This window comes from Taudactylus pleione, unplaced genomic scaffold, assembly GCF_031769625.1.
Source record: "Taudactylus pleione unplaced genomic scaffold, aTauple2 ptg000469l, whole genome shotgun sequence".
NCBI lineage: Eukaryota > Metazoa > Chordata > Amphibia > Anura > Myobatrachidae > Taudactylus > Taudactylus pleione.
Window position 1 is genome coordinate 129,732 of NW_028284871.1, and position 25,572 is coordinate 155,303.

Consider the following 25,572-nt stretch of genomic DNA (forward strand, 5'->3'; position numbering starts at 1 on the left):
AAGCTGTCCAGCCGAGGCACCACGGCGAACTGCCCACGAAGGTCCCACAGCTCGAGTGAAATGAGCAGTGACGGTAGCTGGCAGAGGGAGACCCAAGTGCAAGTAATCCTGTGAGATAGCCATCTGAATCCATCTAGCCAGGGACTGTTTGTTAGCTGGCCAGTCCTTCTTGTGGAGTCCATAGCGGACAAATAGAGAATCTGTTTTCCTAAAGGAACTGGTACGGTTCATGTAGATCCTGAGGGCACGGACCACATCCAAGGAAGCCTCACCAGCCAAAAGGCCGGGTGAACAGAAGGCTGGGACTACAATTTCCTCATTGATATGGAATTTAGCGACCACCTTGGGAAGAAAACCAGGGCAAGTACAAAGAACTGCCCTATCTAGATGAAAAATCAGAAAGGGGGGGGCCACATGACAGTGCACCCAAGTCTGACACCCTCCGGGCAGAGGCAAGAGCCAGAAGATTATCTTTGCTGTTAACCATTTAAGATCCACTGATTCCAGGGGATCAAACGGAGGGTCCTGCAGAGCCTGAAGAACCACAGACCAATCCCAAGGAGCCACAGGAGCGACAAAGGGAGGTTGAATGTGGAGAACAACCTGTACAAAGGTGTGACCATCCGGTAGTGTAGCCATCTTGCATTGGAACCAGATAGACAAAGCAGAGACATGAACTGTAAGTGAGGTCAGGTGAAGTCCAAGGTCCAGTCCAACCTGAAGGAAGGAAAGGACTCTACAGACCCTAAACATCTGTGGGTCATAACTTCTGGTGTTACACCACTGGAAGTAATTTTGCCACACTCTGTGATAGATCCGGGCATAAGCCGGTTTACGCACCCTGGGCATAGTCTGTACTACAGCATGAGACCCAGAGAGAAAGAAAGTGATAGGAAAAGTTTGACAGTATAGTAAATATCACACAGACACACACAGCGCTAGCATATCACATACAATGCAGAAGAGTAACTGCACAATTGGCACTAAATACAACTATTCAGATTGTAGCAATAGCACTACATAACCTAGATCCAGGGAGAGGTACAGTATGTAGGGGGACCCGGAACCTGCATTACCAGAGAGCTGTGGGTGAGCTGGAGAAGATGGCCGCCGGAGACCTCTGAGGGGGTGTGGCCAGAGCGGAAATGCAGCTCAGAGCGGTTTAGACCCTGCGGAATGGCGCCCAGATCTGGGGGAGGGGCCACTTAAACAGGGAAAGCTGTCCTCCCCTGGCTGGTTATTGACCTCATATGGTTCCCTGCACAATATGTACCTGGTGGTCTTAGTGGAGTGCATGGACTTCCCCGGTGTACACACTCAGCGTCCTCCGGTCTGTCCCCTGAACAGAGGAAAGACTGCCCGCAAGCGGTAATCCGCCTTACCTGTCCCCTGTGTCCGGGTTGCAGTCTATGGTCATCCCGCGGGGCCAGCTAGCAAGGTCCCCGAGGAGCCCGTCGAGAGTACCAGATGGAACTGGAGTGGTGACGCCCAGAGGGGTGATGGAGTGACAGCACAGACGTGTCATAGACAGTCTGATGCTGAACACTCAGCTTGTAGAATCAATAAACTAATAAATCAAATATATAAAATGCTTATGGGCTGCCTAACACACCCCACTGTCTAATGGTGGTCTTACTCCTGCAGACACCAGAACTAACTGAGGGGCTTAGGGGGGTGGGGTATAGGGGGAAGGACCAGTGCACCCTGGGAGTCAACAGCTTTCACTGTCTGATCCTAACCTCCAACTAAACCCCCAAGGTATTCCTGTGGATCCCTATGGACCCTGAAGAAGAAATGTTATGTAATCGCCGACGCACTCCCGCACCTGGCCCCCTCATGGGAAAGAGCAAGTCACCCGCTCCGGCCGCCTCCCCTCGCAACCCCCCTGCTTACCTGTCCAAAAGTGGGCGGCCCATAAGGGGCCGATGACTCCATTCACACTGAATCACGTCATCGTTACACCGCCCCCTGCCTTACAATGCCTGTAATCTCTGCATTGTATAGCAGGGGCGGGGCTGTGATGAAGCACCGCCCACCTATCACGCCCCTGCTGCGCCGACCTGGCAGCCAAAAAGTTCTTAAGTATGATCGCTGATTCTCCAAGCATGGGTCAGGGATAAAGCATGAACAGAGGGCGAGGGCCTGATTCAGACTTGGACGCTATTCCATATTTACGCAGTTGGACGATTTTTTTATTACCGTGCATACGTCTAAGCTGCACAGTGGCGCTCACAGAAAGGATTTAGATGCAGAGCGATTGGCAGGTAGAGACCATTTTTGGGTGGCAATGGAGGGGTAGTTTGAAAAACACGGGCGGGTCACAACCATTTTAAATCCGTATCATATCTAGTGCCGGCTACTTTGTGCGTTGTTTTACTGTTGCTGGCGTCTTACTGGGCCACCGTGGAAGCCACGGCCCTGGGTCTCCGACAGCCACGATGCCAGGCCACCGACAGCTATGTTAACCTAAAAGCTTGCTCAGCGAGAGACCTGCTGTTCCGTATGTGCAATGTTCTGTGGTTTGAGTGATGCTCTGTACAGGATGTGGCTTTCATAACAGTAGCTCAGGCTTCCTCTAAAACGCAGATCATTAAATTCAAAGCTGAAAAGGGGCAGAAGATTGGTGCAATGCGATCACGTCAAGGGTGGGAATCGTTACTGCAACAAGGCTGCTTCCTCCAACTCCACCACTTCCTGTGCACACAACGTCTCTCTGATTAGTTACTGAGAAGATGCAACAGGTGTCAGGCATGGACCCTGGCGCTTTCTTGTGGACTCACTGAACCAATGAAAGGACAAGACACAGAGGAGCTAGAAGACACGGAGGACCTAGAAGACACGGAGGACCTAGAAGACACGGCACCGCAGCAATGTCGCTAGCAATGAAGGCCAGGCAGAAGGTGAAGAAGAAAACCATCAAGGACAAAGTGTTTGGATGCAATTTAGTGGAACATCTGCAACTGTCAGGACAGGAGGGTGAGTTACGGATATAGGTATAAAATATACAGATATAGGTATAAAATATACGGATATAGGTATAAAATATAGGGGGGGGAGTGTTTGGGGCCATTACTGTGCAATAGCCGACAAGTGACATCTTGGGAGGGTGATGTTGTCGGCAAAACAAACGAAAAAGCAAATTCTATTATACAGCAGCATTCAGAAGATGTAGGATATCATGTATGTATTGTCTGCATGCTTAGCATGTTAGTATGAATAATTCAGTAAATATAGGAAGTTTGTGTCGTCTGGGTATTGGGAAACACTTCTACAGTGTGATAATAACATAAGTGATTACCCTTCCGGCTACAGGATAACCATGACACACTAACTTATATATAGCAGCACCTCCCTGCTTTCCTCTACTCCATTTTATGGTGTAAGCTACACAGGTGCCACCCTGACTGCAGGACTGGGAGTACCATCTATGGTGTAAGCTACACAGGTGCCACCCCGGCCGCAGGACTAGGAGTACCATCTATGGTGTAAGCTACACAGGTGCCACCCTGGCTGCAGGACTGGAAGTACCATCTATAGTGTAAGCTACACAGGTGTCACCCCGGCCGCAGGACTGGGAGTACCATCTATGGTATGGTGTAAGCTACACAGGTGCCACCCCGGCCGCAGGACTGGGAGTACCATCTATAGTGTAAGCTACACAGATGCTACCCCGGCCGCAGGACTGGGAGTACCATCTATGGTATGGTGTAAGCTACACAGGTGTCACCCTGACAGCAGGACTGGGAGTACCGTCTATGGTGTAAGCTACACAGGTGTCACCCTGACTGCAGGACTGGGAGTACCATCTATGGTGTAAGCTACACAGGTGCCACCCCGGCCGCAGGACTAGGAGTACCATCTATGGTGTAAGCTACACAGGTGCCACCCTGGCTGCAGGACTGGAAGTACCATCTATAGTGTAAGCTACACAGGTGTCACCCCGGCCGCAGGACTGGGAGTACCATCTATGGTATGGTGTAAGCTACACAGGTGCCACCCCGGCCGCAGGACTGGGAGTACCATCTATAGTGTAAGCTACACAGATGCCACCCCGGCCGCAGGACTGGGAGTACCATCTATGGTATGGTGTAAGCTACACAGGTGTCACCCTGGCTGCAGGACTGGCAGTACCATCTACGGTATGGTGTAAGCTACACAGGTGCCACCCCGGCCGCAGGACTGGGAGTACCATCTATAGTGTAAGCTACACAGGTGCCACCCCGGCCGCAGGACTGGGAGTACCATCTATGGTATGGTGTAAGCTACACAGGTGCCACCCTGGCCGCAGGACTGGGAGTACCATCTATGGTATGGTGTAAGCTACACAGGTGTCACCCTGACTGCAGGACTGGGAGAACCATCTATAGTGTAAGCTACACAGGTGCCACCCTGGCTGCAGGACTGGGAGTACCATCTATGGTGTAAGCTACACAGGTGTCATCCCGGCCGCAGGACTGGGAGTACCGTCTATGGTGTAAGCTACACAGGTGCCACCCTGGCTGGTGGGAGTACCGTCTATGGTGTAATCTATACAGGTGTCACCCTGACTACAGGACTGGGAGTACCATCTATACAGGTGTCTGCAGTCATACATTATATACACAGTGCTCTGCTCCTGTACTCCCCACCTAATGTATGACTGCAGCCACCCGTGGTGTAACACCTGTCTCATCTATTACCTAGCTCAGCACAGGTGTCTGCAGTCATACATTATATACACAGTGCTCTGCTCCTGTACTCCCCACCTAATGTATGACTGCAGACACCTGTGGTGTAACACCTGTCTCATCTATTACCTAGCTCAGCACAGGTGTCTGCAGTCATACATTATATACACAGTGCTCTGCTCCTGTACTCCCCACCTAATGTATGACTGCAGCCACCTGTGGTGTAACACCTGTCTCATCTATTACCTAGCTCAGCACAGGTGTCTGCAGTCATACATTATATACACAGTGCTCTGCTCCTGTACTCCCCACCTAATGTATGACTGCAGCCACCTGTGGTGTAACACCTGTCTCATCTATTACCTAGCTCAGCACAGGTGTCTGCAGTCATACATTATATACACAGTGCTCTGCTCCTGTACTCCCCACCTAATGTATGACTGCAGCCACCTGTGGTGTAACACCTGTCTCATCTATTACCTAGCTCAGCACAGGTGTCTGCAGTCATACATTATATACACAGTGCTCTGCTCCTGTACTCCCCACCTAATGTATGACTGCAGACACCTGTGGTGTAACACCTGTCTCACCTATTACCTAGCTCAGCACAGGTGTCTGCAGTCATACATTATATACACAGTGCTGCTCCTGTACTCCTCACCTAATGTATGACTGCAGCCACCTGTGGTGTAACACCTGTCTCATCTATTACCTAGCTCAGCACAGGTGTCTGCAGTCATACATTATATACACAGTGCTCTGCTCCTGTACTCCCCACCTATTGTATGACTGCAGACACCTGTGGTGTAACACCTGTCTCACCTATTACCTAGCTCAGCACAGGTGTCTGCAGTCATACATTATATACACAGTGCTGCTCCTGTACTCCCCACCTAATGTATGACTGCAGCCACCTGTGGTGTAACACCTGTCTCATCTATTACCTAGCTCAGCACAGGTGTCTGCAGTCATACATTATATACACAGTGCTCTGCTCCTGTACTCCCCACCTATTGTATGACTGCAGCCACCTGTGGTGTAACACCTGTCTCATCTATTACCTAGCTCAGCACAGGTGTCTGTAGTCATACATTATATACACAGTGCTCTGCTCCTGTACTCCCCACCTAATGTATGACTGCAGCCACCTGTGGTGTAACACCTGTCTCATCTATTACATAGCTCAGCACAGGTGTATGCAGTCATACATTATATACACAGTGCTCTGCTCCTGTACTCCCCACCTAATGTATGACTGCAGACACCTGTGGTGTAACACCTGTCTCATCTATTACCTAGCTCAGCACAGGTGTCTGCAGTCATACATTATATACACAGTGCTCTGCTCCTGTACTCCCCACCTAATGTATGACTGCAGACACCTGTGGTGTAACACCTGTCTCATCTATTACCTAGCTCAGCACAGGTGTCTGCAGTCATACATTATATACACAGTGCTCTGCTCCTGTACTCCCCACCTAATGTATGACTGCAGCCACCTGTGGTGTAACACCTGTCTCATCTATTACCTAGCTCAGCACAGGTGTCTGCAGTCATACATTATATACACAGTGCTCTGCTCCTGTACTCCCCACCTAATGTATGACTGCAGCCACCTGTGGTGTAACACCTGTCTCATCTATTACCTAGCTCAGCACAGGTGTCTGCAGTCATACATTATATACACAGTGCTCTGCTCCTGTACTCCCCACCTAATGTATGACTGCAGCCACCTGTGGTGTAACACCTGTCTCATCTATTACCTAGCTCAGCACAGGTGTCTGCAATCATACATTATATACACAGTGCTCTGCTCCTGTACTCCCCACCTAATGTATGACTGCAGCCACCGGTGGTGTAACACCTGTCTCATCTATTACCTAGCTCAGCACAGGTGTCTGCAGTCATACATTATATACACAGTGCTGTGCTCCTGTACTCCCCACCTAATGTATGACTGCAGCCACCTGTGGTGTAACACCTGTCTCATCTATTACCTAGCTCAGCACAGGTGTCTGCAGTCATACATTATATACACAGTGCTCTGCTCCTGTACTCCCCACCTAATGTATGACTGCAGCCACCTGTGGTGTAACACCTGTCTCATCTATTACCTAGCTCAGCACAGGTGTCTGCAGTCATACATTATATAAACAGTGCTGCTCCTGTACTCCCCACCTAATGTATGACTGCAGCCACCTGTGATGTAACACCTGTCTCATCTATTACCTAGCTCAGCACAGGTGTCTGCAGTCATATATTATATACACAGTGCTCTGCTCCTGTACTCCCCACCTAATGTATGACTGCAGCCACCGGTGGTGTAACACCTGTCTCATCTATTACCTAGCTCAGCACAGGTGTCTGCAGTCATACATTATATACACAGTGCTGTGCTCCTGTACTCCCCACCTAATGTATGACTGCAGCCACCTGTGGTGTAACACCTGTCTCATCTATTACCTAGCCCAGCACAGGTGTCTGCAGTCATACATTATGTACACAGTGCTCTGCTCCTGTACTCCCCACCTAATGTATGACTGCAGCCACCTGTGGTGTAACACCTGTCTCATCTATTACCTAGCTCAGCACAGGTGTCTGCAGTCATACATTATATACACAGTGCTCTGCTCCTGTACTCCCCACCTAATGTATGACTGCAGCCACCTGTGGTGTAACACCTGTCTCATCTATTACCTAGCTCAGCACAGGTGTCTGCAATCATACATTATATACACAGTGCTCTGCTCCTGTACTCCCCACCTAATGTATGACTGCAGCCACCGGTGGTGTAACACCTGTCTCATCTATTACCTAGCTCAGCACAGGTGTCTGCAGTCATACATTATATACACAGTGCTCTGCTCCTGTACTCCCCACCTAATGTATGACTGCAGCCACCTGTGGTGTAACACCTGTCTCATCTATTACCTAGCTCAGCACAGGTGTCTGCAGTCATACATTATATACACAGTGCTGCTCCTGTGCTCCTCACCTAATGTATGACTGCAGACACCTGAGGTGTAACACCTGTCTCATCTATTAGCTAGCTCAGCACAGGTGTCTGCAGTCATACATTATATACACAGTGCTCTGCTCCTGTACTCCCCACCTAATGTATGACTGCAGCCCCCTGTGGTGTAACACCTGTCTCATCTATTACAAAGCTCAGCACAGGTGTCTGCAGTCATACATTATATACACAGTGCTCTGCTCCTGTACTCCCCACCTAATGTATGACTGCAGCCACCTGTGGTGTAACACCTGTCTCATCTATTACCTAGCTCAGCACAGGTGTCTGCAGTCATACATTATATACACAGTGCTGCTCCTGTACTCCCCACCTAATGTATGACTGCAGACACCTGAGGTGTAACACCTGTCTCATCTATTACCTAGCTCAGCACAGGTGTCTGCAGTCATACATTATATACACAGTGCTCTGCTCCTGTACTCCCCACCTATTGTATGACTGCAGCCACCTGTGGTGTAACACCTGTCTCATCTATTACCTAGCTCAGCACAGGTGTCTGTAGTCATACATTATATACACAGTGCTCTGCTCCTGTACTCCCCACCTAATGTATGACTGCAGCCACCTGTGGTGTAACACCTGTCTCATCTATTACATAGCTCAGCACAGGTGTATGCAGTCATACATTATATACACAGTGCTCTGCTCCTGTACTCCCCACCTAATGTATGACTGCAGACACCTGTGGTGTAACACCTGTCTCATCTATTACCTAGCTCAGCACAGGTGTCTGCAGCCATACATTATATACACAGTGCTCTGCTCCTGTACTCCCCACCTAATGTATGACTGCAGCCACCTGTGGTGTAACACCTGTCTCATCTATTACCTAGCTCAGCACAGGTGTCTGCAGTCATACATTATATACACAGTGCTCTGCTCCTGTACTCCCCACCTAATGTATGACTGCAGCCCCCTGTGGTGTAACACCTGTCTCATCTATTACCTAGCTCAGCACAGGTGTCTGCAGTCATACATTATATACACAGTGCTCTGCTCCTGTACTCCCCGCCTAATGTATGACTGCAGCCACCTGTGGTGTAACACCTGTCTCATCTATTACCTAGCTCAGCACAGGTGTCTGCAGTCATACATTATATACACAGTGCTCTGCTCCTGTACTCCCCACCTAATGTATGACTGCAGCCACCTGTGGTGTAACACCTGTCTCATCTATTACCTAGCTCAGCACAGGTGTCTGCAGTCATACATTTTATACACAGAGCTCTGCTCCTGTACTCCCCACCTAATGTATGACTGCAGACACCTGTAGTGTAACACCTGTCTCATCTATTACCTAGCTCAGCACAGGTGTCTGCAGTCATACATTATATACACAGTGCTCTGCTCCTGTACTCCCCACCTAATGTATGACTGCAGCCACCTGTGGTGTAACACCTGTCTCATCTATTACCTAGCTCAGCGCAGGTGTCTGCAGTCATACATTATATACACAGTGCTCTGCTCCTGTACTCCCCACCTAATGTATGACTGCAGCCACCTGTGGTGTAACACCTGTCTCATCTATTACCTAGTGCTACACAGGTGTCTGCAGTCATACATTATATACACAGTGCTCTGCTCCTGTACTCCCCACCTAATGTATGACTGCAGCCACCTGTGGTGTAACACCTGTTTCATCTATTACCTAGCTCAGCACAGGTGTCTGCAGTCATACATTTTACACACAGTGCTCTGCTCCTGTACTCCCCACCTAATGTATGATGGCAGCCACCTGTGGTGTAACACCTGTCTCACCTATTACCTAGCTCAGCACAGGTGACTGCAGTCATATATTATATACACAGTGCTCTGCTCCTGTACTCCCCACCTAATGCATGAATGCAGCCACCTGTGGTGTAACACCTGTCTCATCTATTACCTAGCTCAGCACAGGTGTCTGCAGTCATACATTATATACACAGTGCTCTGCTCCTGTACTCCCCACCTAATGTATGATGGCAGCCACCTGTGGTGTAACACCTGTCTCACCTATTACCTAGCTCAGCACAGGTGTCTGCAGTCATACATTATATACACAGTGCTCTGCTCCTGTACTCCCCACCTAATGTATGACTGCAGCCACCTGTGGTGTAACACCTGTCTCATCTATTGCATAGCTCAGCACAGGTGTCTGCAGTCATACATTATATACCCAGTGCTGTGCTCCTGTACTCCCCACCTAATGTATGACTGCGGCCACCTGTGGTGTAACACCTGTCTCATCTATTACCTAGCTCAGCACAGGTGTCTGCAGTCATACATTATATACACAGTGCTGCTCCTGTACTCCCCACCTAATGTATGACTGCAGCCACCTGTGGTGTAACACCTGTCTCATCTATTACATAGCTCAGCACAGGTGTCTGCAGTCATACATTATATACACAGTGCTGTGCTCCTGTACTCCCCACCTAATGTATGACTGCAGCCACCTGTGGTGTAACACCTGTCTCATCTATTACCTAGCTCAGCACAGGTGTCTGCAGTCATACATTATATACACAGTGCTCTGCTCCTGTACTCCCCACCTAATGTATGACTGCAGCCACCTGTGGTGTAACACCTGTCTCATCTATTACCTAGCTCAGCACAGGTGTCTGCAGTCATACATTATATACACAGTGCTGTTCTCCTGTACTCCCCACCTAATGTATGACAGCAGCCACCTGTGATGTAACACCTGTCTCATCTATTACCTAGCTCATCACAGGTGTCTGCAGTCATACATTATATACACAGTGTTCTGCTCCTGTACTCCCCACCTAATGTATGACTGCAGCCCCCTGTGGTGTAACACCTGTCTCATGTATTACCTATCTCAGCACAGGTGTCTGCAGTCATACATTATATACACAGTGCTGCTCCTGTACTCCCAACCTAATGTATGACTGCAGCCACCTGTGGTGTAACACCTGTCTCATCTATTACCTAGCTCAGCACAGGTGTCTGCAGTCATACATTATATACACAGTGCTCTGCTCCTGTACTCCCCACCTAATGTATGACTGCAGCCACCTGTGGTGTAACACCTGTCTCATCTATTACCTAGCTCAGCACAGGTGTCTGCAGTCATACATTATATACACAGTGCTCTGCTCCTGTACTCCCCACCTAATGTATGACTGCAGCCACCTGTGGTGTAACACCTGTCTCATCTATTACCTAGCTCAGCACAGGTGTCTGCAGTCATACATTATATACACAATGCTCTGCTCCTGTGCTCCCCACCTAATGTATGACTGCAGCCACCTGTGGTGTAACACCTGTCTCATCTATTACCTAGCTCAGCACAGGTGTCTGCAGTCATACATTATATACACAGTGCTCTGCTCCTGTACTCCTCACCTAATGTATGACTGCAGCCACCTGTGGTGTAACACCTGTCTCATCTATTACCTAGCTCAGCACAGGTGTCTGCAGTCATACATTATATACACAGTGCTGCTCCTGTACTCCCCACCTAATGTATGACTGCAGCCACCTGTGGTGTAACACCTGTCTCACCTATCACCTAGCTCAGCACAGGTGTCTGCAGTCATACATTATATACACAGTGCTCTGCTCCTGTACTCCCCACCTAATGTATGACTGCAGCCACCTGTGGTGTAACACCTGTCTCACCTATTACCTTGCTCAGCACAGGTGACTGCAGTCATACATTATATACACAGTGCTCTGCTCCTGTACTCCCCACCTAATGTATGACTGCAGTCACCTGTGGTGTAACACCTGTCTCACCTATTACCTAGCTCAGCCCAGGTGTCTGCAGTCATACATTATATACACAGTGCTCTGCTCCTGTACTCCCCACCTAATGTATGACTGCAGCCACCTGTGGTGTAACACCTGTCTCACCTATTACCTTGCTCAGCACAGGTGACTGCAGTCATACATTATATACACAGTGCTCTGCTCCTGTACTCCGCACCTAATGTATGACTGCAGCCACCTGTGGTGTAACACCTGTCTCATCTATTACCTAGCTCATCACAGGTGTCTGCAGTCATACATTATATACACAGTGCTCTGCTCCTGTACTCCCCACCTAAAGTATGACTGCAGCCACCTGTGGTGTAACATCTGTCTCACCGATTACCTAGCTCAGCACAGGTGTCTGCAGTCATATATTATATACACAGTGCTCTGCTCCTGTACTCCCCACCTAATGTATGACTGCAGTCACCTGTGGTGTAACACCTGTCTCATCTATTACTTAGCTCAGCACAGGTGTCTGCAGTCATACATTATATACACAGTCTTCTGCTCCTGTACTCCCCACCTAATGTATGACTGCAGCCCCCTGTGGTGTAACACCTGTCTCATCTATTACCTAGCTCAGCACAGGTGTCTGCAGTCATAAATTATATACACAGTGCTCTGCTCCTGTACTCCCCACCTAATGTATGACTGCAGCCACCTGTGGTGTAACACCTGTCTCATCTATTACCTAGCTCAGCACAGGTGTCTGCAGTCATACATTATATACACAGTGCTGCTCCTGTACTCCCCACCTAATGTATGACTGCAGCCACCTGTGGTGTAACACCTGTCTCATTTATTACTTATCTCAGCACTGGTGTCTGCAGTCATACATTATATACACAGTGCTGCTCCTGTAATCCCAACCTAATGTATGACTGCAGCCACCTGTGGTGTAACACCTGTCTCATCTATTACCTAGCTCAGCACAGGTGTCTGCAGTCATACATTATATACACAGTGCTGCTACTGTACTCCCCACCTAATGTATAACTGCAGCCACCTGTGGTGTAACACCTGTCTCATCTATTACCTAGCTCAGCACAGGTGTCTGCAGTCATACATTATATACACAGTGCTCTGCTCCTGTACTCCCCACCTAATGTATGACTGCAGCCACCTGTGGTGTAACACCTGTCTCATCTATTACCTAGCTCAGCACAGGTGTCTGCAGTCATACATTATATACACAGTGCTCTGCTCCTGTACTCCCCACCTAATGTATGACTGCGGCCACCTGTGGTGTAACACCTGTCTCATCTATTACCTAGCTCAGCACAGGTGTCTGCAGTCATACATTATATACACAGTGGTCTGCTCCTGTACTCCCCACCTAATGTATGACTGCAGCCACCTGTGGTGTAACACCTGTCTCATCTATTACATAGCTCAGCACAGGTGTCTGCAGTCATACATTATATACACAGTGCTGTGCTACTGTACTCCCCACCTAATGTATGACTTTGGCCACCTGTGGTGTTACACCTGTCTCATCTATTACCTAGCTCAGCACAGGTGTCTGCAGTCATACATTATATACACAGTGCTGCTCCTGTACTCCCCACCTAATGTATGACTGCAGCCACCTGTGGTGTAACACCTGTCTCACCTATTACCTAGCTCAGCACAGGTGTCTGCAGTCATACATTATATACACAGTGCTCTGCTCCTGTACTCCCCACCTAATGTATGACTGCAGCCACCTGTGATGTAACACCTGTCTCATCTATTACCTTGCTCAGCACAGGTGTCTGCAGTCATACATTATATACACAGTGCTCTGCTCCTGTACTCCCCACCTAATGTATGACTGCAGCCACCTGTGGTGTAACACCTGTCTCATCTATTACCTAGCTCAGCACAGGTGTCTGCAGTCATACATTATATACACAGTGCTGCTCCTGTACTCCCCACCTAATGTATGACTGCAGCCACCTGTGGTGTAACACCTGTCTCATCTATTACCTAGCTCAGCACAGGTGTCTGCAGTCATACATTATATACACAGTGCTCTGCTCCTGTACTCCCCACCTAATGTATGACTGCAGCCACCTGTGGTGTAACACCTGTCTCATCTATTACCTTGCTCAGCACAGGTGTCTGCAGTCATACATTATATACACAGTGTTCTGCTCCTGTACTCCCCACCTAATGTATGACTGCAGCCCCCTGTGGTGTAACACCTGTCTCATGTATTACCTATCTCAGCACAGGTGTCTGCAGTCATACATTATATACACAGTGCTGCTCCTGTACTCCCAACCTAATGTATGACTGCAGCCACCTGTGGTGTAACACCTGTCTCATCTATTACCTAGCTCATTACAGGTGTCTGCAGTCATACATTATAAACACAGTGCTGCTCCTGTACTCCCCACCTAATGTATGACTGCAGCCACCTGTGGTGTAACACCTGTCTCATCTATTACCTAGCTCAGCACAGGTGTCTGCAGTCATACATTATATACACAGTGCTCTGCTCCTGTACTCCTCCCCACCTAATGTATGACTGCAGCCACCTGTGGTGTAACACCTGTCTCATCTATTACCTAGCTCAGCACAGGTGTCTGCAGTCATACATTATATACACAATGCTCTGCTCCTGTGCTCCCCACCTAATGTATGACTGCAGCCACCTGTGGTGTAACACCTGTCTCATCTATTACCTAGCTCTGCACAGGTGTCTGCAGTCATACATTATATACACAGTGCTGCTCCTGTACTCCCCACCTAATGTATGACTGCAGCCACCTGTGGTGTAACACCTGTCTCATCTATTAGCTAGCTCAGCACAGGTGTCTGCAGTCATACATTATATACACAGTGCTGCTCCTGTACTCCCCACCTAATGTATGACTGCAGCCAACTGTGGTGTAACACCTGTCTCATCTATTACCTAGCTCAGCACAGGTGTCTGCAGTCATACATTATATACACAGTGCTCTGCTCCTGTACTCCTCACCTAATGTATGACTGCAGCCACCTGTGGTGTAACACCTGTCTCATCTATTACCTAGCTCAGCACAGGTGTCTGCAGTCATACATTATATACACAGTGCTGCTCCTGTACTCCCCACCTAATGTATGACTGCAGCCACCTGTGGTGTAACACCTGTCTCACCTATTACCTAGCTCAGCACAGGTGTCTGCAGTCATACATTATATACACAGTGCTCTGCTCCTGTACTCCCCACCTAATGTATGACTGCAGCCCCCTGTGGTGTAACACCTGTCTCATGTATTACCTATCTCAGCACAGGTGTCTGCAGTCATACATTATATACACAGTGCTGCTCCTGTACTCCCAACCTAATGTATGACTGCAGCCACCTGTGGTGTAACACCTGTCTCATCTATTACCTAGCTCATTACAGGTGTCTGCAGTCATACATTATAAACACAGTGCTGCTCCTGTACTCCCCACCTAATGTATGACTGCAGCCACCTGTTGTGTAACACCTGTCTCATCTATTACCTAGCTCAGCACAGGTGTCTGCAGTCATACATTATATACACAGTGCTCTGCTCCTGTACTCCTCACCTAATGTATGACTGCAGCCACCTGTGATGTAACACCTGTCTCATCTATTACCTAGCTCATCACAGGTGTCTGCAGTCATACATTATATACACAGTGTTCTGCTCCTGTACTCCCCACCTAATGTATGACTGCAGCCCCCTGTGGTGTAACACCTGTCTCATGTATTACCTATCTCAGCACAGGTGTCTGCAGTCATACATTATATACACAGTGCTGCTCCTGTACTCCCAACCTAATGTATGACTGCAGCCACCTGTGGTGTAACACCTGTCTCATCTATTACCTAGCTCATTACAGGTGTCTGCAGTCATACATTATAAACACAGTGCTGCTCCTGTACTCCCCACCTAATGTATGACTGCAGCCACCTGTGGTGTAACACCTGTCTCATCTATTACCTAGCTCAGCACAGGTGTCTGCAGTCATACATTATATACACAGTGCTCTGCTCCTGTACTCCCCACCTAATGTATGACTGCAGCCACCTGTGGTGTAACACCTGTCTCATCTATTACCTAGCTCAGCACAGGTGTCTGCAGTCATACATTATATACACAATGCTCTGCTCCTGTGCTCCCCACCTAATGTATGACTGCAGCCACCTGTGGTGTAACACCTGTCTCATCTATTACCTAGCTCAGCACAGGTGTCTGCAGTCATACATTATATACACAGTGCTCTGCTCCTGTACTCCTCACCTAATGTATGACTGCAGCCACCTGTGGTGTAACACCTGTCTCATCTATTACCTAGCTCAGCACAGGTGTCTGCAGTCATACATTATATACACAGTGCTGCTCCTGTACTCCCCACCTAATGTATGACTGCAGCCACCTGTGGTGTAACACCTGTCTCACCTATTACCTAGCTCAGCACAGGTGTCTGCAGTCATACATTATATACACAGTGCTCTGCTCCTGTACTCCCCACCTAATGTATGACTGCAGCCACCTGTGGTGTAACACCTGTCTCACCTATTACCTTGCTCAGCACAGGTGACTGCAGTCATACATTATATACACAGTGCTCTGCTCCTGTACTCCCCACCTAATGTATGACTGCAGTCACCTGTGGTGTAACACCTGTCTCACCTATTACCTAGCTCAGCACAGGTGTCTGCAGTCATACATTATATACACAGTGCTCTGCTCCTGTACTCCCCACCTAATGTATGACTGCAGCCACCTGTGGTGTAACACCTGTCTCACCTATTACCTTGCTCAGCACAGGTGACTGCAGTCATACATTATATACACAGTGCTCTGCTCCTGTTCTCCGCACCTAATGTATGACTGCAGCCACCTGTGGTGTAACACCTGTCTCATCTATTACCTAGCTCAGCACAGGTGTCTGCAGTCATACATTATATACACAGTGCTGCTCCTGTACTCCCCACCTAATGTATGACTGCAGCCACCTGTGGTGTAACATCTGTCTCACCGATTACCTAGCTCAGCACAGGTGTCTGCAGTCATATATTATATACACAGTGCTCTGCTCCTGTACTCCCCACCTAATGTATGACTGCAGTCACCTGTGGTGTAACACCTGTCTCATCTATTACTTAGCTCAGCACAGGTGTCTGCAGTCATACATTATATACACAGTCTTCTGCTCCTGTACTCCCCACCTAATGTATGACTGCAGCCCCCTGTGGTGTAACACCTGTCTCATCTATTACCTAGCTCAGCACAGGTGTCTGCAGTCATAAATTATATACACAGTGCTCTGCTCCTGTACTCCCCACCTAATGTATGACTGCAGCCACCTGTGGTGTAACACCTGTCTCATCTATTACCTAGCTCAGCACAGGTGTCTGCAGTCATACATTATATACACAGTGCTGCTCCTGTACTCCCCACCTAATGTATGACTGCAGCCACCTGTGGTGTAACACCTGTCTCATTTATTACCTATCTCAGCACTGGTGTCTGCAGTCATACATTATATACACAGTGCTGCTCCTGTACTCCCAACCTAATGTATGACTGCAGCCACCTGTGGTGTAACACCTGTCTCATCTATTACCTAGCTCAGCACAGGTGTCTGCAGTCATACATTATATACACAGTGCTGCTACTGTACTCCCCACCTAATGTATAACTGCAGCCACCTGTGGTGTAACACCTGTCTCATCTATTACCTAGCTCAGCACAGGTGTCTGCAGTCATACATTATATACACAGTGCTCTGCTCCTGTACTCCCCACCTAATGTATGACTGCAGCCACCTGTGGTGTAACACCTGTCTCATCTATTACCTAGCTCAGCACAGGTTTCTGCAGTCATACATTATATACACAGTGCTCTGCTCCTGTACTCCCCACCTAATGTATGACTGCGGCCACCTGTGGTGTAACACCTGTCTCATCTATTACCTAGCTCAGCACAGGTGTCTGCAGTCATACATTATATACACAGTGGTCTGCTCCTGTACTCCCCACCTAATGTATGACTGCAGCCACCTGTGGTGTAACACCTGTCTCACCTATTACCTTGCTCAGCACAGGTGACTGCAGTCATACATTATATACACAGTGCTCTGCTCCTGTACTCCCCACCTAATGTATGACTGCAGTCACCTGTGGTGTAACACCTGTCTCACCTATTACCTAGCTCAGCACAGGTGTCTGCAGTCATACATTATATACACAGTGCTCTGCTCCTGTACTCCCCACCTAATGTATGACTGCAGCCACCTGTGGTGTAACACCTGTCTCACCTATTACCTTGCTCAGCACAGGTGACTGCAGTCATACATTATATACACAGTGCTCTGCTCCTGTACTCCCCACCTAATGTATGACTGCGGCCACCTGTGGTGTTACACCTGTCTCATCTATTACCTAGCTCAGCACAGGTGTCTGCAGTCATACATTATATACACAGTGCTGCTCCTGTACTCCCCACCTAATGTATGACTGCAGCCACCTGTGGTGTAACACCTGTCTCACCTATTACCTAGCTCAGCACAGGTGTCTGCAGTCATACATTATATACACAGTGCTCTGCTCCTGTACTCCCCACCTAATGTATGACTGCAGCCACCTGTGGTGTAACACCTGTCTCATCTATTACATAGCTCAGCACAGGTGTCTGCAGTCATACATTATATACACAGTGCTGTGCTCCTGTACTCCCCACCTAATGTATGACTGCAGCCACCTGTGGTGTAACACCTGTCTCATCTATTACCTTGCTCAGCACAGGTATCTGCAGTCATACATTATATACACAGTGCTGTGCTCCTGTACTCACCACCTAATGTATGACTGCAGCCACCTGTGATGTAACACCTGTCTCATCTATTACCTAGCTCATCACAGGTGTCTGCAGTCATACATTATATACACAGTGTTCTGCTCCTGTACTCCCCACCTAATGTATGACTGCAGCCCCCTGTGGTGTAACACCTGTCTCATGTATTACCTATCTCAGCACAGGTGTCTGCAGTCATACATTATATACACAGTGCTGCTCCTGTACTCCCAACCTAATGTATGACTGCAGCCACCTGTGGTGTAACACCTGTCTCATCTATTACCTAGCTCATCACAGGTGTCTGCAGTCATACATTATAAACTCAGTGCTGCTCCTGTACTCCCCACCTAATGTATGACTGCAGCCACCTGTGGTGTAACACCTGTCTCATCTATTGCATAGCTCAGCACAGGTGTCTGCAGTCATACATTATATACACAGTGCTGTGCTCCTGTACTCCCCACCTAATGTATGACTGCGGCCACCTGTGGTGTAACACCTGTCTCATCTATTACCTAGCTCAGCACAGGTGTCTGCAGTCATACATTATATACACAGTGCTGCTCCTGTACTCCCCACCTAATGTATGACTGCAGCCACCTGTGGTGTAACACCTGTCTCATCTATTACATAGCTCAGCAGAGGTGTCTGCAGTCATACATTATATACACAGTGCTGTGCTCCTGTACTCCCCACCTAATGTATGACTGCAGCCACCTGTGGTGTAACACCTGTCTCACCTATTACCTAGCTCAGCACAGGTGTCTGCAGTCATACATTATATACACAATGCTCTGCTCCTGTACTCCCCACCTAATGTATGACTGCAGCCACCTGTGGTGTAACACCTGTCTCATCTATTACCTAGCTCAGCACAGGTGTCTGCAGTCATACATTATATACACAGTGCTGCTCCTGTACTCCCCACCTAATGTATGACTGCAGCCACCTGTGGTGTAACACCTGTCTCATTTATTACCTATCTCAGCACAGGTGTCTGCAGTCATACATTATATACACAGTGCTGCTCCTGTACTCCCAACCTAATGTATGACTGCAGCCACCTGTGGTGTAACACCTGTCTCATCTATTACCTAGCTCAGCACAGGTGTCTGCAGTCATACATTATATACACAGTGCTCTGCTCCTGTACTCCCCACCTAATGTATGACTGCAGCCACCTGTGGTGTAACACCTGTCTCATCTATTACCTAGCTCGCACAGGTGTCTGCAGTCATACATTATATACACAAAGCTCTGCTACTGTACTCCCCACCTAATGTATAACTGCAGCCACCTGTGGTGTAACACCTGTCTCATCTATTACCTAGCTCAGCACAGGTGTCTGCAGTCATACATTATATACACAGTGCTGTGCTCCTGTACTCCCCACCTAATGTATGACTGCAGCCACCTGTGGTGTAACACCTGTCTCATCTATTACCTAGCTCAGCACAGGCGTCTGCAGTCATACATTATATACACAGTGCTGCTCCTGTACTCCCCACCTATTGTATGACTGCAGCCACCTGTGGTGTAACACCTGTCTCATCTATTACCTAGCTCAGCACAGGTGTCTGCAGTCATACATTATATACACAGTGCTCTGCTCCTGTACTCCCCACCTAATGTATGACTGCGGCCACCTGTGGTGTAACACCTGTCTCATCTATTACCTAGCTCAGCACAGGTGTCTGCAGTCATACATTATATACACAGTGCTCTGCTCCTGTACTCCCCACCTAATGTATGACTGCGGCCACCTGTGGTGTAACACCTGTCTCATCTATTACCTAGCTCAGCTCAGGTGTCTGCAGTCATACATTATATACACAGTGCTCTGCTCCTGTACTCCCCACCTAATGTATGACTGCAGCCACCTGTGGTGTAACACCTGTCTCATCTATTACATAGCTCAGCACAGGTGTCTGCAGTCATACATTATATACACAGTGCTGTGCTCCTGTACTCCCCACCTAATGTATGACTGCGGCCACCTGTGGTGTAACACCTGTCTCATCTATTACCTAGCTCAGCACAGGTGTCTGCAGTCATACATTATATACACAGTGCTGCTCCTGTACTCCCCACCTAATGTATGATTGCAGCCACCTGTGGTGTAACACCTGTCTCATCTATTACCTAGCTCAGCACAGGTGTCTGCAGTCATACATTATATACACAGTGCTGTGCTCCTGTACTCCCCACCTAATGTATGACTGCAGCCACCTGTGGTGTAACACCTGTCTCATCGATTACCTAGCTCAGCACAGGTGTCTGCAGTCATACATTATATACACAGTGCTGCTCCTGTACTCCCAACCTAATGTATGACTGCAGCCACCTGTGGTGTAACACCTGTCTCATCTATTACCTAGCTCAGCACAGGTGTCTGCAGTCATACATTATATACACAGTGCTCTGCTCCTGTACTCCCCACCTAATGTATGACTGCAGACACCTGTGGTGTAACACCTGTCTCATCTATTACCTAGCTCAGCACAGGTGTCTGCAGTCATACATTATATAGACAGTGCTCTGCTCCTGTACTCCCCACCTAATGTATGACTGCAGTCACCTGTGGTGTAACACCTGTCTGACCTATTACCTAGCTCAGCACAGGTGTCTGCAGTCATACATTATATACACAGTGCTCTGCTCCTGTACTCCCCACCTAATGTATGACTGCAGCCACCTGTGGTGTAACACCTGTCTCACCTTTTACCTAGCTCAGCACAGGTGTCTGCAGTCATACATTATATACACAATGCTCTGCTCCTGTACTCCCCACCTAATGTATGACTGCAGCCACCTGTGGTGTAACACCTGTCTCATCTATTACCTAGCTCAGTACAGGTGTCTGCAGTCATACATTATATACACAATGCTCTGCTCCTGTACTCCCCACCTAATGTATGACTGCAGCCACCTGTGGTGTAACACCTGTCTCATCTATTACCTAGCTCAGCACAGGTGTCTGCAGTCATACATTATATACACAGTGCTCTGCTCCTGTACTCCTCCCCACCTAATGTATGACTGCAGCCACCTGTGGTGTAACACCTGTCTCATCTATTACCTAGCTCAGCACAGGTGTCTGCAGTCATACATTATATACACAGTGCTCTGCTCCTGTACTCCCCACCTAATGTATGACTGCAGCCACCTGTGGTGTAACACCTGTCTCATCTATTACCTAGCTCAGCACAGGTGTCTGCAGTCATACATTATATACACAGTGCTGTGCTCCTGTACTCCCCACCTAATGTATGACTGCAGCCACCTGTGGTGTAACACCTGTCTCATCTATTACCTAGCTCAGCACAGGTGTCTGCAGTCATACATTATATACACAGTGCTCTGCTCCTGTACTCCCCACCTAATGTATGACTGCAGCCACCTGTGGTGTAACACCTGTCTCATCTATTACCTAGCTCAGCACAGGTGTCTGCAGTCATACATTATATACACAGTGCTCTGCTCCTGTACTCCCCACCTAATGTATGACTGCAGCCACCTGTGGTGTAACACCTGTCTCACCTACTACCTTGCTCAGCACAGGTGTCTGCAGTCATACATTATATACACAGTGCTCTGCTCCTGTACTCCCCACCTAATGTATGACTGCAGCCACCTGTGGTGTAACACCTGTCTCACCTATTACCTTGCTCAGCACAGGTGTCTGCAGTCATACATTATATACACAGTGCTCTGCTGCTGTACTCCCCACCTAATGTATGACTGCAGCCACCTGTGGTGTAACACCTGTCTCATCTATTACCTAGCTCAGCACAGGTGTCTGCAGTCATACATTATATACACAGTGCTCTGCTCCTGTACTCCCCACCTAATGTATGACTGCAGCCACCTGTGGTGTAACACCTGTCTCACCTATTACCTAGCTCAGCACAGGTGTCTGCAGTCATACATTATATACACAGTGCTCTGCTCCTGTACTCCCCACCTAATGTATGACTGCAGCCACTTGTGGTGTAACACCTGTCTCACCTATTACCTTGCTCAGCACAGGTGACTGCAGTCATACATTATATACACAGTGCTCTGCTCCTGTACTCCCCACCTAATGTATGACTGCAGTCACCTCTGGTGTAACACCTGTCTCACCTATTACCTAGCTCAGCACAGGTGTCTGCAGTCATATATTATATACACAGTGCTCTGCTCCTGTACTCCCCACCTAATGTATGACTGCTGCCACCTGTGGTGTAACACCTGGCTCACCTATTACCTAGCTCAGCACAGGTGTCTGCAGTCATACATTATATACACAGTGCTGCTCCTGTACTCCCAACCTAATGTATGACTGCAGCCACCTGTGGTGTAACACCTGTCTCATCTATTACCTAGCTCAGCACAGGTGTCTGCAGTCATATATAATATAGACAGTGCTCTGCTCCTGTACTCCCCACCTAATGTATGACTGCAGCCACCTGTGGTGTAACACCTGTCTCATCGATTACCTAGCTCAGCACAGGTGTCTGCAGTCATACATTATATACACAGTGCTGCTCCTGTTCTCCCAACCTAATGTATGACTGCAGCCACCTGTGGTGTAACACCTGTCTCATCTATTACCTAGCTCAGCACAGGTGTCTGCAGTCATACATTATATACACAGTGCTCTGCTCCTGTACTCCCCACCTAATGTATGACTGCAGACACCTGTGGTGTAACACCTGTCTCATCTATTACCTAGCTCAGCACAGGTGTCTGCAGTCATACATTATATAGACAGTGCTCTGCTCCTGTACTCCCCACCTAATGTATGACTGCAGTCACCTGTGGTGTAACACCTGTCTCATTTATTACCTATCTCAGCACAGGTGTCTGCAGTCATACATTATATACACAGTGCTCTGCTCCTGTACTCCCCACCTAATGTATGACTGCAGCCACCTGTGGTGTAACACCTGTCTGACCTATTACCTAGCTCAGCACAGGTGTCTGCAGTCATACATTATATACACAGTGCTCTGCTCCTGTACTCCCCACTTAATGTATGACTGCAGCCACCTGTGGTGTAACACCTGTCTCATCTATTACCTAGCTCAGCACAGGTGTCTGCAGTCATACATTCTATACACAGTTCTCTGCTCCTGTACTCCCCACCTAATGTATGACTGCAGCCACCTGTGGTGTAACACCTGTCTCATCTATTACCTAGCTCAGCACAGGTGTCTGCAGTCATACATTATATACACAGTGCTCTGCTCCTGTACTCCCCACCTAATGTATGACTGCAGCCACCTGTGGTGTAACACCTGTCTCATCTATTACCTAGCTCAGTACAGGTGTCTGCAGTCATACATTATATACACAATGCTCTGCTCCTGTACTCCCCACCTAATGTATGACTGCAGCCACCTGTGGTGTAATACCTGTCTCATCTATTACCTAGCTCAGCACAGGTGTCTGCAGTCATACATTATATACACAGTGCTCTGCTCCTGTACTCCCCACCTAATGTATGACTGCAGCCACCTGTGGTGTAACACCTGTCTCATCTATTACCTAGCTCAGCACAGGTGTCTGCAGTCATACATTATATACACAGTGCTCTGCTCCTGTACTCCTCCCCACCTAATGTATGACTGCAGCCACCTGTGGTGTAACACCTGTCTCATCTATTACCTAGCTCAGCACAGGTGTCTGCAGTCATACATTATATACACAGTGCTCTGCTCCTGTACTCCCCACCTAATGTATGACTGCAGCCACCTGTGGTGTAACACCTGTCTCATCTATTACCTAGCTCAGCACAGGTGTCTGCAGTCATACATTATATACACAGTGCTGCTCCTGTACTCCTCACCTAATGTATGACTGCAGCCACCTGTGGTGTAACACCTGTCTCATCTATTACCTAGCTCAGCACAGGTGTCTGCAGTCATACATTATATACACAGTGCTCTGCTCCTGTACTCCCCACCTAATGTATGACTGCAGCCACCTGTGCTGTAACACCTGTCTCATCTATTACCTAGCTCAGCACAGGTGTCTGCAGTCATACATTATATACACAGTGCTGTGCTCCTGTACTCCCCACCTAATGTATGACTGCAGCCACCTGTGGTGTAACACCTGTCTCATCTATTACCTAGCTCAGCACAGGTGTCTGCAGTCATACATTATATACACAGTGCTCTGCTCCTGTACTCCCCACCTAATGTATGACTGCAGCCACCAGTGGTGTAACACCTGTCTCATCTATTACCTAGCTCAGCACAGGTGTCTGCAGTCATACATTATATACACAGTGCTCTGCTCCTGTACTCCCCACCTAAGGTATGACTGCAGCCACCTGTGGTGTAACACCTGTCTCACCTACTACCTTGCTCAGCACAGGTGTCTGCAGTCATACATTATATACACAGTGCTCTGCTCCTGTACTCCCCACCTAATGTATGACTGCAGCCACCTGTGGTGTAACACCTGTCTCACCTATTACCTTGCTCAGCACAGGTGTCTGCAGTCATACATTATATACACAGTGCTCTGCTGCTGTACTCCCCACCTAATGTATGACTGCAGCCACCTGTGGTGTAACACCTGTCTCATCTATTACCTAGCTCAGCACAGGTGTCTGCAGTCATACATTATATACACAGTGCTCTGCTCCTGTACTCCCCACCTAATGTATGACTGCAGCCACCTGTGGTGTAACACCTGTCTCACCTATTACCTAGCTCAGCACAGGTGTCTGCAGTCATACATTATATACACAGTGCTCTGCTCCTGTACTCCCCACCTAATGTATGACTGCAGCCACCTGTGGTGTAACACCTGTCTCACCTATTACCTTGCTCAGCACAGGTGACTGCAGTCATACATTATATACACAGTGCTCTGCTCCTGTACTCCCCACCTAATGTATGACTGCAGTCACCTGTGGTGTAACACCTGTCTCACCTATTACCTAGCTCAGCACAGGTGTCTGCAGTCATATATTATATACACAGTGCTCTGCTCCTGTACTCCCCACCTAATGTATGACTGCTGCCACCTGTGGTGTAACACCTGTCTCACCTATTACCTAGCTCTGCACAGGTGTCTGCAGTCATACATTATATACACAGTGCTGCTCCTGTACTCCCAACCTAATGTATGACTGCAGCCACCTGTGGTGTAACACCTGTCTCATCTATTACCTAGCTCAGCACAGGTGTCTGCAGTCATATATAATATAGACAGTGCTCTGCTCCTGTACTCCCCACCTAATGTATGACTGCAGTCACCTGTGGTGTAACACCTATCTCATCTATTACCTATCTCAGCACAGGTGTCTGC

General features: G+C 48.3%; 1 protein-coding gene across 1 annotated transcript in view; it reads left to right on the forward strand.

Moving 5' to 3' along the window:
• Nucleotides 1-2,801: 2,801 nt before the first annotated feature.
• ARHGAP30 (Rho GTPase activating protein 30) overlaps nt 2,802-25,572 on the forward strand; it is a 186,811-nt gene continuing 164,040 nt past the window's right edge. The window contains exon 1 of the mRNA XM_088448856.1: nt 2,802-2,976. Within this exon, the coding sequence (XP_088304982.1) occupies nt 2,871-2,976 (106 nt within the window). The 5' untranslated portion in view covers nt 2,802-2,870. The remainder of the gene's footprint in view (nt 2,977-25,572) is intronic.